Source organism: Nyctereutes procyonoides, unplaced genomic scaffold, assembly GCF_905146905.1.
Source record: "Nyctereutes procyonoides isolate TBG_1078 unplaced genomic scaffold, NYPRO_anot_genome, whole genome shotgun sequence".
Classification (NCBI taxonomy): Eukaryota; Metazoa; Chordata; class Mammalia; order Carnivora; family Canidae; genus Nyctereutes; species Nyctereutes procyonoides.
Genome location: NW_026575146.1, coordinates 48,864,743 through 48,883,899, shown reverse-complemented (window position 1 = coordinate 48,883,899; position 19,157 = coordinate 48,864,743). Strand labels below are relative to the sequence as shown.

The following is a 19,157-nucleotide window of genomic DNA, read 5'->3' as shown; positions in this document are numbered from 1 at the left end:
AAAGGATATTGATTATTCAAAATAGAGACACTGATGGATAGTTTCCAAAATTAAAAAATCCAAGGTATAACTATAATCATAGGGATTTCATGTGTTAAAGGGTGAATAATCACAGTTAAAACATTCTAGTCGGTACTATTTGGGAAAAACTAACAAAAAGTATTGATGACTTTAGACTTTGTGATATTAGGTATCCGTGAGCAAATAGCTACAGTAAGCATTAGCTAATAGAGTGTATGAAATCCATACTTATACAGAGTGAAAAATACAGAGATGAACATAAATATATCATGTAATGATGGATCTAGTTGCTGTAAATGGACTTATTCTTGAGTTAAGATATAGTCTAGTTCCAAAAAATGCAATTACATTCTGTTTATAACAGATACAACTGACATGAATACAAAATGTTTGACATTAAAGGAGGCAAAAAGGTATACAATTTAATAATTAACCTAGTATCATTATTTTAATTTTTTTGCAGGAATCCTATAGTTTTATTACATATTCATAAAAAGTTTCACTAGGAAGATTTAATAATGCCATTCTAAATAAAATAAAAATTTACAGAACTGCAGAAAACATGATCAAATCCACAATACAATGAACAACCTTTGTCATAAGGGACTCATAAATAACAATTGGAGAATTAAAATCAGATCCTTGTGATCCTATAGCACTTGCCTTAATTAATAATAGATGCAGTGAAGTATAAGAGCAGTGGACTCATAAAGGGAATTTGACATTTCAGGAAGAAAATAACTTACGCCATGAAGTAATATGCAATCAGAGACTAATGAAGAATCACAGTAAATTCTTGCTGGGCTCAGGGATAACATTGGGAATTCAGCTTGTAGTTTACAAAAGAAATCTTTTTTTTTCTTTTAAAATGGGATCATTTTTCTGATGATAAAAGTGGTACAGTCAAATATCAGAAGGGCAAGATAATTATGAGTGCATCAAAATTAATTGCTGTGTAGAGCAACCTAAAATTGCCATAAATAAGATGGCTGTGTTCCAAATAATACATTTGGAAATGTATATGCAACAGGTATGATGGAAAAGCAATAAGAAATTTGGGCAAAGGGCATGAAAAGGTTATTCACAAAGCAAGAAATAGAATGAGCTAATAAATATTTAGAAAGATGGACAACACCAAATGTAATCTGAGGAGATAAAAAGGGAAGCAACAATGAGATACCATTTTTCATGTCAGATTGGCAAGGATGAAAAGATTGAAAAACTCATACATAGGGGTTTATAGACATGGGTTCGTTCAGATATTTTCTCTATTTCTTATACTGTCATTTGAGTAGGCTTATGGTCTTTTTTTTGTCATGCACAAAAATTTGATGTTTTGTAATATCCATCTTGCAGGGGTTTTTCTGAGGTTTAGTTTTATGACTGTAATCTTCCGCTTACAATTTGACAGTATATCCCGTACTCTTTGACCCAGTAATTCCACCTGTAGGAATTTATCTCAAGGTATAACATTATATAAATGCTCAAGATTTTTTCATAGCCTTGTTGCTCTCAGTGAAAAACTGGGTAAATTTCCAGAAATTGAGGCGTTCTGAGAGATTATGGGGGAGGGGGGAGGGTGCCATTTAAAAGATGATGTGAGGTAATAGTAAGCTTTTAAATGACACAGGCTAATATTCACATAGGCAGATATGCATGACACTACTAAGTGATGTATCTCTGTTGTATAAACTTGTGTGTGTACCTATCCATTGTAAGCAATAATTTGTTCACAGTTGCACATATGGTAGTCATAGGTCCATGGCGAGTGTGGCTTATGCTGTAAAATAAAAAGTAATGACACAGAATTTGGGAGATCTGAGCCTTAGTCACTGTGGGACTGATTTCACCCTCTTTTATATCTCAGAGCTTCCTCAAGCACCCTCATCTCTAAAAATGAGGGCAATAGAGTGAGCCTTGGACTTCATTAGCAATGACAGATACACTGTAGTGGTTGTCATATCCCTCTTCTGCATCCAGGGCAGGTAGTAGTCATTAGTCGTAGTCTTCTTTCCCTGGCTTCAGCTGTATATACCTCTGGATTCTTCTCAACACAGATGGAGGTCAACATTTCTAAACAACTTCTACTTTGCACTTGAAACTTCTTTGCTATCCTTGCCTAGGATGACCTTAGAAGTCCTTTCAACTAAAGGCTTTTTCTAACCAAGGAACAGAGTCACTGTGGTGAGAAATAAAAGGAATATTTTGCAGAAAAACGTGTTTTCTTTTTTAAAAGCTGCATTTTTAAAAAGGTGGAAACAGGTAAAATAAATATGGATGATATATTTGCATAAATGATTTTGTATCATTTGTATAAAACAAGTATTTGTGGAATATTTAATGTTGTTTGTTTATGCAAAATCTTAGAAACCCAGTATACAAGGACAGGGCATTGTATTTTAGATGACAGATTTCGTGGGAGATACTTGATCTGTATTTAAGTTTATATAGTTTAAGAAGCAGATTCTCATATACCAACATGCTTAAATCTTAGAAGAATTGAGTACTAGTTCTTAAATTTAACTAAACTTGAGACTGGGTCACACAAACCACATTTCAAGTATCCAATAACCACAGACGACTGGTGGTTACCATATTGGATCCTGGAAGTTTAGAGAATACAAAAAAACCATAGCATTCTATTTTAGCTTTCAATGAGATTTTCTAGTTGGGAAAGCAAGATCTGAAATATATAGAGAAATATATAGATAGTAAAAAAAATATATACACACACACATATATATTTATACCTATATCTATCAATAATAGAATCCCAAATAGAATATAATAAAATATTAACAGTTTGCAGTGAACAGGCTAGTGCTACTGGGGTACAAGTTCCAGAAGCATCCACAGTTTGGTGCAGTCTTCCCCCCTATGTAGTCTGAATGATGGCAATGATGTTGTGTGTTGGTAAGAACGGAGTGTCTTACTTGAGCGAGTGTGTGTGTTCTTCCCGCAGGCATGGGACCCGCTGTGCTGGAGAAGTGGCAGCCGCAGCGAACAACTCTCACTGCACAGTCGGAATTGCTTTCAATGCCAAGATCGGAGGTATGGGAAACAAACTTGGGTAGATGTAGACCCCTTTTTGAGCTAAAGACAGGGCGGTGTTTGCAGAGTAGTGTTCAACTGTTGCGGAAAATGACCATCTTAATGTGTGTCATTAAATACAGTTAAAGGCCTTTGAAGCAGTACCCCCGCAGGGTTGCAAATCCAGACATTTCTTTCTCAAAGACAGACATGAAGAAAATGTCCAGACATGAAGATGGGGTCGTTGACATCTGTCCCAAGCTATACAATTGCTGCCTGGGTCGGAAATAACTGATCATCTAAACAAAAGCCCATAATAACTCTATGGAGAGAAACGTTTTAAAATTATGTCAGAATAGAAAATCCATTTTTTTTGTTTTTCCTTAGGTTTTACGGAAAGTTCCTTTTTTTTTTTTTTTAAGAAAGTTCCTTTTTAATTGAAATTAAGAGAGTGGTAAAAATCTTTTGTAGTCCCATAAGGTAGGAATATAGTTATTGTTAATAATTCCAGATTATGTATATGCATTATACATACATGCACACACTCAAATAGACATATGCCTGCTACAAGGACCTAACCCAGGGAATATAAATCAAGGCATTAATAGAAGCAAACTCTTTCCCATTTGTAATCATCTCCGGGTGCCACAGTAACATACAAATGAGAGGACACATTATAAGAGACAGTACAGATCCTAGTGGCTCTGAAAGTGGCCCCTGGGGGCTTCTCCTAAACAGTGTCACGAATGAACGAAGTTCCTGGTAAGCAGACTGACATCTCCAGTTTCAGTACAGAGTTGTTGCCAAGTGGTAAAGAAAATTGGATCTAAAAAAACAAAACAAAACAAAAAAACAGTCCTTTCTAGAGTAAATGTAGAGGTCTCGTAACATGAAATATTTGGGGTGTCTAGTAATGGTGCTAAGAGAAGGTTTTCTGACACTACATGGAATGTTAGTGCTCAGAACATTTGACCTCTTTCTCTCCTTTATTTCACACTGAATTCTTATAGTATGGCAGCTTGTTAACCGGTAATTAGCTGTACTCTGAGAGCATCTGCTGTGTGTCAAGGACAAGGTTCATGAAAGAGCTAAAGAAATTTTCCCTGAAGAATGATGAGGGTGCCTAAACAACCCTTCTTGCTGTCCCAGTCATGACACACACAGTCCCCCACATACAGTGACACACGTCCATATCCCCCTTATTACTCTCAGTGCTAACCCAGCGCTCACTGACCTTGAGGGGATGAAAGAAGGAACTCACAGATAAGCTGCTTGTCTAGCCAGATAGGACTTCAGCAAGAAAAATAAATGTATGGCAATGACTCACAAATGTCCTGTCATCCCCAAAACAAGAACATTGTGAATTATAAATTTAACCCCTAGACCCAAAACATGAAGGCTCAAAGTCCGATAAGGCAAAATCAACCTTTCATCTGTAAATTTGAGGAAGCAAAAATTCTTACTTGTTAATTTTTGGTCAGGAAAGGAATATTGCCCTCTAGATATGATTTCATTAAGCATTTTTTTCATGGGCTTCCATCACTTGCATGACCTAGAAACTACATTTAGATACTGTGTAGGTACTGCTACATGTTGGCATTTAGAATTACTGGTTAGATGATTCCAGGCAGTCATATAATCTGGTGTTTATTTTGGACCTCTTTGTGCAGATAAAATACAGTTGATCCTTAAACAGCACAGGTTTGAGCTGTGTGTGTCCACTTATATACAGATTTTTTTCAATGCATATAGTACAGTACTGCAAATGTATTATCTCTGTCGTGAGATTTTCTTAATAATCTTTTTTCTCTAACTTAATTATAAGAATATAATAAATAATAAATATATCATACAAAATATGTGTTCATTGACTGCATTATCAAAAAGGCTTCCAGGCAACAGTAGGCTATTAGTGGTTACATTTTTGAGGAGTCAGAGTTATACATGGATTTTTGACTGGGTGGTGGTGAGAGAGGGTTAGCACATCTAACCCTGAGTTGTTAAGGGTCAGCTGTAGTTCATTCTCTGCTTTGAAACAGCAAGAAGTAAAAACTGGAGACTATGAAGTAGTTCATCCTTTTTTCAGTAAAAATCGTGCAGATGAATTTTGAATATTCATGGCAAATTAAAGCAAACCATTGGCTGCTTAGGACCTAGTACACACAGAGTGCACCAAGTCAGGCATTCTACTCCCACAAAACAGAGTGCTGAAAAGCTTGCTAAATACAGTTTCCATTTGATAATTTTTAAAGTGACTTATTACAACCCTTGGTGTCCACATCACCTGTTCTATACATGTCCTTTAAAAATCCAGAAGCCTAGAGGAAAAGACTCGAGATAAAACAATCAGGTGCAATGTCTTTTGGGGCGCTTTGAGGAAATGCAATGTATCCTAAGTGTTGATTTCCACTGTTGTTTTGTAAATAACAAAGCATGTAGTGACCCATCTGTCACGTAGCTTAAAAAGGTTCTGCTGGGAATATGGAGGAATGTTACCAGTTGTTGAGTATTACCTGTGTCAGTGCCCATGGTCATTCCTTCTATTTTTTATGTTTATTAATCTTAGAGCTAAAAGATAAACATTTCTTTAAAGCCTTAAGAAGGTATAGTTTTCTCAAGAACATGTTTCTTTTCTACCGGAAGTCCCACCTGAGACCACACAGTATTAAAGCTGCCTGATTTGGGCTTTTATTATGTAACCCCCATGTGTTGGAGCTTAAGCAATAAAAACTTGAAATCCTGTTAGAGAACAAGGTTTATCCAAGGAGTAAATGTGGGCTATAAAGATATAATCATAAAATAATATAGCATCTTAGTGATGCTATTTAGCCTAAGCTGGAGGATCGATAGGTTTACTCAACAGTTAGATGTTCTGTTGTCGTTTTGAGTCTCCAAAATAAAAGGAAAGAAGGAAAGCCTGACATTGGACATGCAACTTATTTTTGCCTATCTTTGTCTTATTTTTTCCTATTAAGGTTAAGAATAAATTCCTGTCTGGTGGGAATATGCTTAAATGAAGATTAATGACTGAACATGGTTAAAACCCTTTGAGAATTATTTGATGTGTTACATACACAGAGAGCATTCTCATTTATTATTTGACTTATAAATAACTTGGCAAAGAAATAATGTCTTAAATTCACATCAGTCTTACCGATTAGGAGATAATATTAAATATGGAGGAAATTAGACCAACCTAACTTGGCAGCTTTCCAAATTTTGTGAGCCCGCTAAGGTCAGAATGCTGTATACCGATTAGGAACACAAGTTACCTAATGAAGAGAAATTTAGGGAAGATGGATTGCTTGAGGCACTCTCTGTCAGGTACTCTCTGAAGACAGGGATAAAGAGAAGGGCGAGATTGAGGAAACTTTAAGAAAGAGAATAATGGATAAAAGCGAATTTAAAGAAGTTTTTCTCTTTCACGTACAATGTAACTTACTTTCTCTCCAAGAAAGGTTTGGGAGGGTCTGTATTATCTTTTGCAGGGCTGGGGGGTGAAGACGCTCACTTTAATCAAGTGTGGACTAAAAAGTTTATTCTTTGCCCCCAAATATGTCTTGGGCTGTTTGGGTGTTACATAGTGAAGCCTCTATTCAAGCTAATTCCCTTCTGTCTGGAAGGGGTTCGGATGCTGGATGGAGATGTCACCGACATGGTTGAAGCGAAATCGGTTAGCTTCAATCCCCAGCACGTGCATATCTACAGTGCAAGCTGGGGCCCAGATGACGATGGCAAGACCGTGGACGGACCGGCTCCCCTCACCCGGCAAGCCTTTGAAAACGGCGTTAGAATGGTAGGTTTTAAAAGCCCCTGGGCTCATACTTTGTCGATCGGTGATGGTCTCTCGGGAAGCTATCTGTGCAACTGTGGGTTCTAGTCCTTCAGTCTAGAGGAACGGACAGAGCTGAGACAGGTATAGAAGGGGGCACTCAGGGGAGCCTGGGTGGCTCACTTGGTTAAACAGCTGACTCTGGATGTCAACTCAGGTCATAGTCTCAGGGTCCTGGGATCGAGCCCCACCGAGCAGGAAACCTGCTTGTCTTCCTCTCCCTCTGCCCAGCCCCTGCTTGCTTTCTCTGTCTCTGTCTCTCTCAAATAAATTTTAAAAGGAAGAAAGAAAGAGGCACTGAGCCTTTGGGATTGTGTGTTGAATCCGTTCTACAAATAAGCTAAGGGCTGGAGAGTTTGCCCTGATAAGAACAGAGGTACATTCAGATGCTTAGATTTGCTCAAAGGAAATGTATTCATTAATATATTAATCTTGCACTTGGAGGATTTAAATTATTTTTTTAAATATTTTATTTAAATTCAGTTTGCCAAAAAAATAAAAACTAAAAAATCAAAAAATTAAAAATATAAAAATAATTTAAAAATTAAAATAAATAAATAAATAAAATAAATAAATTCAGTTTGCCAACATACAGTATAACACCCAGTGCTCATCTTCTCTTGTGCCCTTCTTAGTGCCCATCACCCAGTTACCCCATCCCCCTACCCACCACCCCTGCTGCAACCCTCTCTTTGTTTCCCAGAGTTAGGGGTCTTTCATGGTTTGTCTTGGAGGAATAAATTCTTAGCACTGCGAGATGGAGGAGAAATGGAGATACTGAACCTCTCCGATTGGTGTTGAGGTCACCCAGCAATGCCTTTCTGGGCCTCTCCCTTTCATACTCCATTCCCTGGTTCCACTTCTGTCCCAGGACAGTATTATTGTTATGCTGGCTCCCGAGTTCCCTAACAAGGCAGCTCAACCATCATCATTTTCCTTGATTTCACTAAAAAAAATCCACTCACCACTCTTCCCCTCAAAAAAACTGACCACATAATCTAAGGTGATAAAGTGTCTCCTTCAAATAACAAATCTTAAAAAAATCCTATCTTAAAAAAAATCCTCTTATTTTAATTAAATAAAAAAATAAGGCCACAGTATTGCTTGGAATCATGGAAGGAGGAGCACCCCATTAGAAACAACTCCTTTCTGTTTCATACTTGGGGTGATTTAAAGCATGCATTTTAGTCATGATCTGGACCTATCCTCCCTTTCCTTCATTATCTCTCTTTACTCTTTTGGAATTGAAGCAAGCATATTCCACTCTTCCCATTCATTAGTGCGTGCTGCTTTCCATGCACATCCCTGCCTCATTCCCATGTCCAATGACTGTACAGCTGATTCTCTTGAACCATCAAGCCTCAGTTAAAATGCTTCTTCTCCCCAGAAGCCTTCTCACTGCCCAACCTAGAGCTAAGGGCCAACAGCCCCTCCCCTGCCCCCAGTACACTTTATGTTCTTCCTGGAGTTGCACGTAATCATTATCATATGGTGCTTTATATCAGAGCTATCCTTGCCTCTATCTTCCTCATTAAATTGTATGTCCCAAGGTAACCAAGCCTGTGCTCTGCCCATCTTTATGGGCTTTGCAAAACCCATGGAGTCCGTGGAACTCTAGTGAGTCCTCAGTAAATGTTTGTGGAATCTCATTTAATTTACTATGAATTATGCCAGCCACAGGATAGTTGTGTATTCAGCCCAGATTTGGAGCAGTGGAATGCATGCAGCTGCTTGATGTCATGTAGCAGCTGGAGTACAAATAATAATGCTTCTTCCACCTTTGTGGGATTGGTTTTGGGGTTTAAGCACAAGACTAAGCTAAGCTACCTGCTGGTTATTTTGAAATAGACTGGGAGGGAAAGTTAATGCGCTCGTTCAGGACATGCTTCCTAACTGAAAGATGGTTCAGGTTTGGTTAAGGTGTATGTTCTAGTTCTGTCAATTTTTAGCTACTAAGAGTTCTTTAAAGCTATAGAATTGTGTTTTAAATCATTTTGTCTAGAATTTACCTTTTGAGGTGTCTGAACACCAAATGAATGTATTCTAAGTGATCTGGTGATTGCATTACCGAAGCCCTGGACTATAGATGAGTATTCTCTGTGCTATCAATTGAATGGTGATTCAAGTTAAATAGATCAAAGTTAGGTCATATTTAATTTTTAAATTATATGTGTATAGCTTTTGATACAACATAAAGAATAGGCTGGAGTTTCTCATTAATATATTAGTAATTAGTAATTAGTAATCTCAATAGTGTATAGAGAATGCCCCATGTTCATAGTTGCCACTGAATCAGATGACATGAACTTATGTTTTTAAATGTATTTTTGCTAGAGAATCTTTCATTCAATGGTAATCTTAACTGGAAGTTCAACATGTAAAACAAATTAAAAATCTGGTACTTTGGTTGAAGGAGGAAAGGGTTAAGATCTTCTGAGGAAGCTATTCAAACTTATAGGAAGATTATATTTAGAAACAGTTTTGAAAAAATTACTCTGTATTCATTATTAATTACAAAAGTAACCCATGCTTATTAAAGTAAATCATAATTTTATAAAGATGAAATTAAAAATAGATTCCCCACACAATTAAGTAACCATTAAGAGTAGGGACTACACCCTTCTGCACTTCTGTGTACATTTACACAGCAGACAGGGGTCACATGGCCTGTGTGTGTGTTGCTCTTTTGTAATGGGCATTCTTCCAGGGTAATTCATAGGGATAGAACCCATTTATTATAATGTTTCAACATTTTTATAATATGGAGATATTTCCAACATTTCACTGAAGATTGTTCAAGGTTTTAAACTGAAAAAAGAAGCGGGGCAGGGGGTGGTGGTGGTGTTGAGCTATTTACTTTTAGAGATGAGGTAGTAACAAAAGAAATAACTCGTAAAAAACAATAGATTATTCTTTGGCTGGTATCATGGCACATTCAATTATGGAAATGCTGTGGTGACCTATTTAAATGTGTTTAGATCAACAGGATAGGGTTTTTATGTGTTTACTATACATAGGCTTTGGACTTAGCCAGGATTGAGTCCAGAATCTGTCATTTACTGCTCTCTGACCTGATACAGATCAAATCACCTCTGTTCCCATTTCCTCAACTAAAGTAAGGCAATAATAGTACTTACAGAGATGTTATGAGTGTTAAATGAGATAATGCATATAAAGCAATTGACACAACACCTGGAACATTACAGGTGCTCAAGAAATACATTTACCTATGGTATTTGTGTGTATGTGTATGTATATTTATAGGTATCTGTGTGTATATACATGTATATAGATTTGTATATAGTATTTGTGTGTGTATGTATACCCACACATATTTTTTTTTTCAGAGAAGAGACCATGTCCTTTGAAAAAACTTCGTATTTCTCCTCAGTCGCTCATGCTTGTCTACCATTTCTACACTACAGAATTCTAGATGATTCCACGGAGTTACCTGTAGTGGTGGATTAAAAACAATATATAGAAGTCAGCATAGACTTTCTGAGTTCTCGTATGTCATATACTTTGTTCTTCCTATGTCTGTATTCACCTCCAATTTCATTTGCCCTTAAAAGCACATCTCCATTTTGAGATAACCTCTTGATATATAGATTCATTCTACTTATCTATGTTTGCAGTCTTGAATTTAATTTATATTTTCCCAAGAGATGTCTCTCTCTAAATATCTATGAATATATAATTTAACATTTTTAAAGCGGTATATTAGTTTCCCAGGAGAAAGAAAACTTCACTTCTTTATTATCGGGCATCAAATGGCACAGTGCATTCTATATTCTTTGAGATTTTATCCTGATTTTTGTTCTTGATATACATTGTCAAATATGTAGAAAATGATTAGATGAAAACTTTATACAAAGTTAGATTATAAAGTGCAACTAAGAAATAAGTGATTTTTTGGCAGTGTAATTTAAGGAATGAAGAAATAAGTAACTACTATAATAGTTCCCTCTGGTAACTGGATGAAACCCTATGTGACAGCTTAAAGTCATTCTGGTCTACTAGAGTTTTAACTCTATCACTTACAAAAATACAGGAATTGAAATTTCTTTATTCTTTCTATAAAATTTAGTGAGCTCTCATTTTCTGTGTAATGTAGATAAAGCAATGAAGGAGACGTCTAAATTTTATATGCAACACATAAAAGTCCATACATTCTAGCAACAAGCCGGGAAACAAACCATCAAGACCACCCGCTAAAGATAAGTGTTCTAAATGAGATGAACGGGTAGGGGGGCAAAGCAGAATTGCTGTAGTTCAGGAGGATGGGGAGTCCTCTCTGAGGTGATCCATGAGTAGGAATGTAAATGGGAAAAGGCCAGTTATGTGGAAGGAATGTTTTCTGCAGAAGAAACAGCTAGAGCAAAACACCAGAGTGGAGGATGATGGGGGTTTGTTCGTTCACAGAACAAAATAGTGATTTGAGTGATGGGAGCAATGTGGACGGAAAGCAGACAGTAGGAGGTGGTTTAGAGAGGTAGTCAGGGGCCAGCCCAGCAGGGCTTTCTAAACCATGGATGGAGGCACCTGGGTGGCTCTGGTTGAGTGTTGGCCTTTGGCTCTGATCATGATCCCGGGGTCCTGGGATCGAGTCCTGCATCAGTCCCCCAGCAGGGAGCCTGCTTCTCCCTCTGCCTGTGTCTCTGCCTCTCTCTGTGTGTCTGTCATGAATAAATAAATAAAATATTTTTTAAAAAATTATAAAACATATATAAACTACAGATGGGGGTTTGCATTTTATTGCATTGCAGAAAACCCTTAGAGGTTTTCTGAGCAGTGGCCTGCAGGGACACAAAATTTTCAGAGCTTGCTGCTGTACAGGAAATGGACTCTCTGGGAGAGGGGCAGGGAGGATTCCTCCTGTGGAAGATTGAAATGGTCCAGGGAAGAGTTGGTGATAAGCCAGGGGAGGGTGGCAGCAACATCAGGACAAGTAGCGAGGGGTGTGGCAGGAGGGAAAAGCCTACGTATCAAGACAGATTTTCACAAAGGAAATATATTTTGCTCACGGAATCCAAGTATTGATCATGTCCATTCCTTCTGCTTGCTAATCAAAAAACGTAGCAAATATTGGATTTCAAAATGCTCCCTATTTGTTTACTATAAGATGAGCATTTGGTTCAGTAAAATGTAACACTCTTTTCAAAGACTAACAAAATCAGAATTGATTCAATTTATAACCTTCAGAATTAAGGTGCCAGCGTCACATTAGACGAACCTATGTTGAACAAACCGTGTTACCAGTGACAGTTTGCTCTTTTCCCCCAGAAATTGCAATTTATTTGATGCCTAGGAGCTATAAAATTAAATGCAGGAATCGGAGGTACATAATTTGAGTGGTGTACAATTGATGATGATGGATGATGATGATAGTAATAATAATAATCGTAATAATAGTAATGATACTAAAACACTTAACATTTGCCAGTCTCTTAGAGGATGGTCACTCCTCTGAGATCCAAAATAGATAACTTTGAATCTTCACGATGGTCACATAAGATAAATCCTGTTCTCACCAATTTTATAGAACACAGGTATCCGCAGAACTAAAGTCAGAATGTGAGCCTCAAAGAAATCTAATACACTACTTTGTATGTCATCATTTCCACTTGATTTGGTGCATCTGACTTCCTTGTATCGTCCGTGACCACACATCGGAGCTTTTCTCCTGTTACTGGTGAATTAATTTCTCACCTTCTACCTAAACCCACCTCCTCCATTTCCTCACTGGATGCCTTAGGTTCTCGCCTCCCTAAAGACATGGCTCGATCAGTTCTCTCTTCTCTCATCATCAACTAAACTTGCCTCTTGTCTGTCTGACTGCCATCCACCTCCTGTCAGTTCTTTCTCAGAAGAGAGAAGTGAGACTCTCTGCGGTCTTCTTCGGTTTTTCCAATTACTGATTCATTTCTTTTTTCCCCCCCTCTTTGATACCATGGTTCATACTTGTCCTCTACAAGCTCTTTTTCCATTGTCTCTTGAAGCCACTCATCAGAACCCTGACCCCTCACAGCCCAGAAGCTGTTCATGTCAAGACCACAGTGACTTTCTTATGTAAAACCCAGGGCTCTTTTCTGATCCCTCCTGGCAAGGAAAACTGCCTGCTTCTTCTGGTCCCCAATCAAATACACACGCTCCAACCCTTCAGAACCCCTCATTCTTTCTATTTAGTGTATTTTCCTATCTTGTGGATGAATTGTTTCCTCTATAAAGACCCCCAAATGGAGCGTTTTGCTCTGTGCTATATCCCAAGTATCTAAAATAGTATCTGTTTAGTGATGAGTGAACGACTGTGACTGTGTGAGTGAATTCCATGCCAGTTTGCTGCATATACTGAGTGAATTTATGTAAGGATCACACTTGCATTGTTTTTTTTATTAATAATATGGAAATGAGTTACTAACATACATGGTGTATTCTGGTGATTAATGCACACAGACTACAGGTTCAGACTCTCTAGTGGGTTTCAGTACACTTTTACCATGTTCAAGTTAATTAGCCTCTCTGAGAATCAGTTTGTTCCTCTATAAAATGGAGCTAAATGCTAGTAATTACTTTATAGGACTGTTGTGAGGATTATGTGATTAATGCCTGTAAAATATGCAGCAGAGTTTCTGGAACGCTGTAAAGTCTCTAATTATGTCTTGAGTCTTAATCATTATCACTTCTAAAAAGGCCAGGGTAATAAAAGTGAAATACTAATTAATCGTGCAGAATACTCTAAAAAGTCTTAATTGTCCAAAATTTCTAGGTTAGTGGATTAATCCATTTCATAGTTCTGAGTCATCCTTAAAGAAGGTAAATCTACAGTCTTGAGATTATTATTAAGGAATGGCCAAAATAAATGGGACAGCATATCCAAGGGAATATTTGCTGATGTCTATTCTGTAAAACACTAATTAATAAAATGCCCAAAAAGGGATGGGTGAAGGATTTTGCTATCAAGGAGACTTGAGAAACACCACTTCTTATATGCTCCCTTTCAAAACTTAAAAGCATATTAAAGGCTTTGAGAAGTTCCACAGTAAAGAACTGTGTGTAACTTGATTTACTTAATGTTCTAAACTTTAACCACAGAAAAACTTCTATTTTTGTGACTCATTTTGAATTGGTGTAAATTTAATTTCATTTTAAACTGTTTGGAATTGCTTTACAAAAGTTCAGCTAAACCTATTAGGCCTTTAGAATCAGAACATTAGAACTGGAAGCAATTTGGTTGAATGATTTTTACCGACATTTGTATTTTTTTCACTGGTTGATTTCACTATGGGTCATCCTATCTACCTTCCTAAAATGGATGATTTCTTCTTTTCCTCAGGCTAGTCATCCAGTACATCTTTCTTTCCTGTCTTACTTCCTAAAAGTCTACGGAATGTGTCCCCTTGTCCTCACAATTAGAACCAGCATCTCTCACACAGACTTGAGCCATAGCATCCTTCCAAAGCTTCCGTCCTCCTGGCTTGAGCTTCAACTTTCAATTCAGCATGAATGCTGCAGCCAAAGAAGTATTTTTTTTTTTATGTAAATCTTGTCATTTGTCTTCTCTTTAAAACTTATCACTTCTCCCTAGGACCAACAAGGAATATTCTTTTTTTTTTTTTCAACAAGGAATATTCTAAGCTTCTTAATAGGGCACAAAGGTCTCTCACAATCTTTCCAGCAATCTCAGAATCAAAATCTTGCATGTCGTCAAAGGAAAGGACCATTTATACCTTACTCTCATTCAAACTGACACGATTACATGTCCTGTCACCATGGTAAACATATGGCCTGGCTCCTTAGTTATGACTGGCAAAGCCTTCCTTTGGGGAAAACTCTTTGTTTGTCTGCCCAGGCAGTTCTAAATAGGAAAATGATTTTACAAAACAAGTAAGTCAGTTGACAGTGTTTTAGATATAAGTGACCCAAGGTTTGATATCAGAATAAGAAGCTAACTGCCTGAAGTTTTCTTTGATAGTCTTTATTCATTTTTTTTATTCCTGATTGCATTCAGGAGACATTCACTGTGTGATTATCAATATTCTAGTAGGTACTTTGCTAGGTAGTAGTGAAAGATGAGTAACACTCAGTTGTTGTGTTTGGGAAGCTCACTGTGTAATGATGAATAAATGTTCTAAATAAAGTGCCAAGCAAATTCCCCAAGACCCCTCAGTTTCTAGAATCTCGTAAGCAATAAGGACAGACTACACAGCATACAATTATAAAACTTTTGTTTTCAGTCTAGTTGCCTTACAATCCTCTTTTTTGCCCCATTTGGGTTATTAAACTTAATTAATATTGGGTGCATTTTTACATTCGTCAGCAGGCATCTCATGCATTGACAGGTTTTCACAATTTCCTGACAAGGGTATTTTATAACATCCTTCGGGAAACAAGCAAAAATTGGGACTGAATCTTTTCGGGGTTTTTTTGTAGTCAGGAAATCCTACACTCAGATTACCAGTACTTCCCTTATTATTTTACTGAGAAATATTTCTCAAGTCCCTGCTACATATCAAGCACTAATTTGGCATTTATCTTACTCTTTTATCTGGAGAAATCATGTACCTCATTGCACGTATTATAGGAGCAGATTCTAGAATTTTCTTTACTGTGCTATCTACTGGTATACTTTCAATTTCAGATCATTGTTCTTTGGGTTTTTTAGGCTTGGGGATTATCAATGAAAGCGTACCAATGTATTCATAGCAGAATCAATATCAAGGATGGGGAAACAAAATTGGGTGAAATCTGAATCATTGGCCTCTCATCTCCCTTCATTCCCATCCTCTCTCTGTTCTTCTCAGGAACTCCAGATGGAAACCAGGACATTTAATGAACATCTATACAGTGCATGCCTGGCTGTTGAGTCTTTTATGAAGTCTCTGATTAGTATATCCCCTTCCTATCATCTATTTCCTTTTCAGTTTACCAGATTTTATACCTGATTGGATATTTGGAATACTTGCTGAAAACAGAGTTGCTTTACAGTCATACACTGTCCCTTATATACACACATGTGCACATACACACATTCCTCCAATCCTTAAATTAAAGGCATATGTTCACCAGAAGGGGAGAGAAAAGGTATAATGAGCTTGTATAATAAACGCAGTAATAATAATCATAATAAAATTAACCAATTCCACTTGGGAAGAATATATTTCTGTCTGATACACATCTAGCTGTAACAGGCTTGGTACCAGTTCGCATTTTAATAAATGACAGATTGCTGTTGAATTAGTTGGCAAACGTTTTAAAACTTTGGAATGGTATATGGATAGGCAAAGATAGACAAAGGAGTTTATTTAATATTGGTTCCACTTAATCACAATTGACTTTAACTGGAGTTTGTTTAATAATCCTCCATTAGTATCTAACTATATCCTGGTGGAACTCTGTGTCCTTAGGGCTGTAACAAAGCTAAGAAGTGATTTGCCAAATGGACTCAATCTAACATTTTCCGTTTTGGAAACAGAATTGTTTGTCTTTATAAATATAAATATATATACGCGATGTGGTTTCACATTCTATAATCTTAACAAAGTTATCTGCCATCCAAGTATCAGTTTTAGATTCCTGGGTTATTGTGAACTGTGATATATTTGCATAGAAAGGAGCACTAATCTCTCCTACCCTTGTGTAAATTGCAAATGTCATTTATTTATTGTCACATTGTTTTCAGTTTTAGTTTAGAGATTGACTCTGTAAGTAGTTTATACTAACTTTAGCAAATGCCATTCTAATTCCCTCTGTTCTCCTTATGGATTAACTAGATATCAGTAGCCATCGTTTTTCTCTTTTTGCTCATTTTGTTCTATATATAGTGACATATCGGGGAGGGCATGAAGCCCTTACCATTCTAGTGTAGTCTGGATGTCATACAGGGATTGGATAGGTCAAGTTAAAGTCCGTACCAAACCTGCATTTCTGTGATTCAGAGCATAAATTTAAGAAAGGTGATAGAAATGTTCTTTAACATAACTTGGAGTGACCATGATAAAAAAGGCCACTGTGAAATAAACAAGGATAAATTGAAGTGAGTTGATAATATCAAATGATTTTAAAGTGTGTACACTTTTATAGCAGATTTTGTTCCCTTGACCTGAGCTTACAGTCCCCTCTGAAGGAGGAAAACAATCAAATTTAATATTCAGGATGGTAAACATTATGATTACTATGAATTCTAGCCACTTGGGTTAGGCATAACAATGGTCTTCATAGGATGTCACCGCCCACAGGGAGGCTTCTCCCCCTAGCCCGACCTTGCCTGCGTCCACCCCAAGCTCCGGGCTCCTGTGTTAGGTTGTCCACAAGGCTTCCCTGGTGCCCCCACCACGCATTTGGAGCCCCGGGGAAGAAAAAAAAAAAGATTTGGAAGCTGAGTCTTCGCAGAGTAGGTAACCTGACCATTAAGAAGCATGAATGTGGCTCTCCCTTGGCTACTTCTTCACCACCAGGCTGTGTGAATCCACTCCTGTCAGGTGCATCACATGGGTCTGGCTGTGCATATTCACTCTCTGCTAACGGTAGCTATAGTTATGGTCATTGAAGTGGATGCTCTCTTCTCTGAAGTCCTGGGAAACATCATTGGAGCAAACTGACTTGGCATATGCTGAACTTCACTGTATTGTCTCTTGATCCGCCTCCCTGGGCACAAGCTGTGACAATGTAGAAAGTACTGACCTGAAATTCACAGGGAGCTGGGTTGAAATCTTTTTGGTTTCCCTCCAGTGTTTTGACCCGGGTCAAGTGGCTAAGTTATCAGAGCTTCTGCTTCCCAAAGGAAAGACTGATAATGCCTATTTTGTGGAGCCGTCTGTCTTCATGACAGACAAATGCAGTGCTCAGACCTACTGCTGGTCTTCTCCTCAGAGGAAGGGCCACGCTTGATGCATCTTTAAGGACCCCAGAGTACCCGCCACAGGATCTTGTAAATAATACAAGCTTGATATCAAGTGTAATCCTAGCAGAAGTGTGATTTGCTTTCAGTGAAGTTAGGATTGTGTTTATGGGAAGAAACTGTGAAGGACTGATTTTCTTTATTTCAGAAATGTTATGGGCTGCTTCACAAAAGACCAAAGTGGTTATTTCATGGAGTTATTTCATGGCCTGTGATGTTCAGACCCACCGGTGAGCTTTGGAGAGGAACAGCTTGCTTGCTGTCTCTGAGTTGAGCTGGCAGTTGGGACCAGTCCACCATAGTGAGGCATTCTGTAAGCTAATGTAGAGAAGAATATATACCTTTCCTCTTTTTTTTTTTTTTTGAATATTTTTATTTATTTGAGAGAGCGAGCACGAGCAGGGGGAGAGGCGTAAGGAGAGGGAGAAGCAGACACCCCTACTGAGCAGGGAGTCCGCAGGATTCCAGGACCCTGGTATTATGACCTGAGCTGAAGGCAGATGCCTAACCAACTGAGCCACCCAGGCACCTTTTTTCATTACTGCTAGAGTATCCCTTGTCTCCTTTCCAAACGCCTTTCCAAATGGTATAAATTCCATTCATACCCCTGTTCATAGTAAATATTTTTTTCCTCCGTGAAAGGAATCTTTCAAATTTTACTCCTTTAACAGAAATTTAAAGGTGTGGTATCTTTCTGGGCAGTTTCATAATAGGTAATGAACATTAATATCAGCAATGTCCTCAGTTTCATAAACCTATCTCTCCTGAAACAGTCCTGAGCCTGATTTTGCTTTTGCTCTGGGATGATCCAAGATATAGAAACTTTTCTTATGTAGGTCTTCTTTTTCTCCCCAAAATGGGAATGCTGGGATAGTAGGTGTACCTGAAATGGCTGCATTGGTGCTGTTAAGTATTGACTGTGATTATTTCAGAGAGTATATAAGATTTGCATGTATTGTTATAGCTGCTTGGAATGAGGAATTGAGAAACCTAATTTGCATGTTCCTCCTCCCAGCCAGTATTCAAGATCCTAAGGTCCTGGGAAAACAACTTGAATAGAACTCCAATCATGGAGGCTGTGGGAGTGACAAGAAGTAAATCATAACTTGGATTTGCTGAGGTTCAGTGAGTCAGTAAGGAAGATAAGGCCTGAGAAAAAAAAAATGAAGGATTGACCATTATGAATTGACCATAGAGAAAATATTAATAGACAATTATTTGGGAATTGTTGATTTGGCAGGTAAGATAAGGCAGGAAGAGAAAAGTTTGTTTTGTTTTGTCCAGTACACTATTGTTAAGAAGGTTTCCCTAAACCATGTTATTATGTACTTTTAGAAACACCTCATGGCAGTACTAGTCATTGGGCATGAGCATTTC

The 19,157-nt window shown here is 37.7% G+C and overlaps 1 protein-coding gene across 2 annotated transcripts in view; it reads left to right on the top strand.

Annotated features, from left to right (window-relative positions):
* Nucleotides 1–19,157, top strand: part of PCSK5 (proprotein convertase subtilisin/kexin type 5) — a 440,983-nt gene that overhangs the window by 158,033 nt on the left and 263,793 nt on the right. For both annotated transcript variants that reach the window (XM_055310345.1, XM_055310347.1), the window contains exons 6-7: nucleotides 2,984–3,072; nucleotides 6,675–6,847. In XM_055310345.1, coding sequence (XP_055166320.1) covers nucleotides 2,984–3,072; nucleotides 6,675–6,847 — 262 coding nt within the window. The remainder of the gene's footprint in view (nucleotides 1–2,983; nucleotides 3,073–6,674; nucleotides 6,848–19,157) is intronic.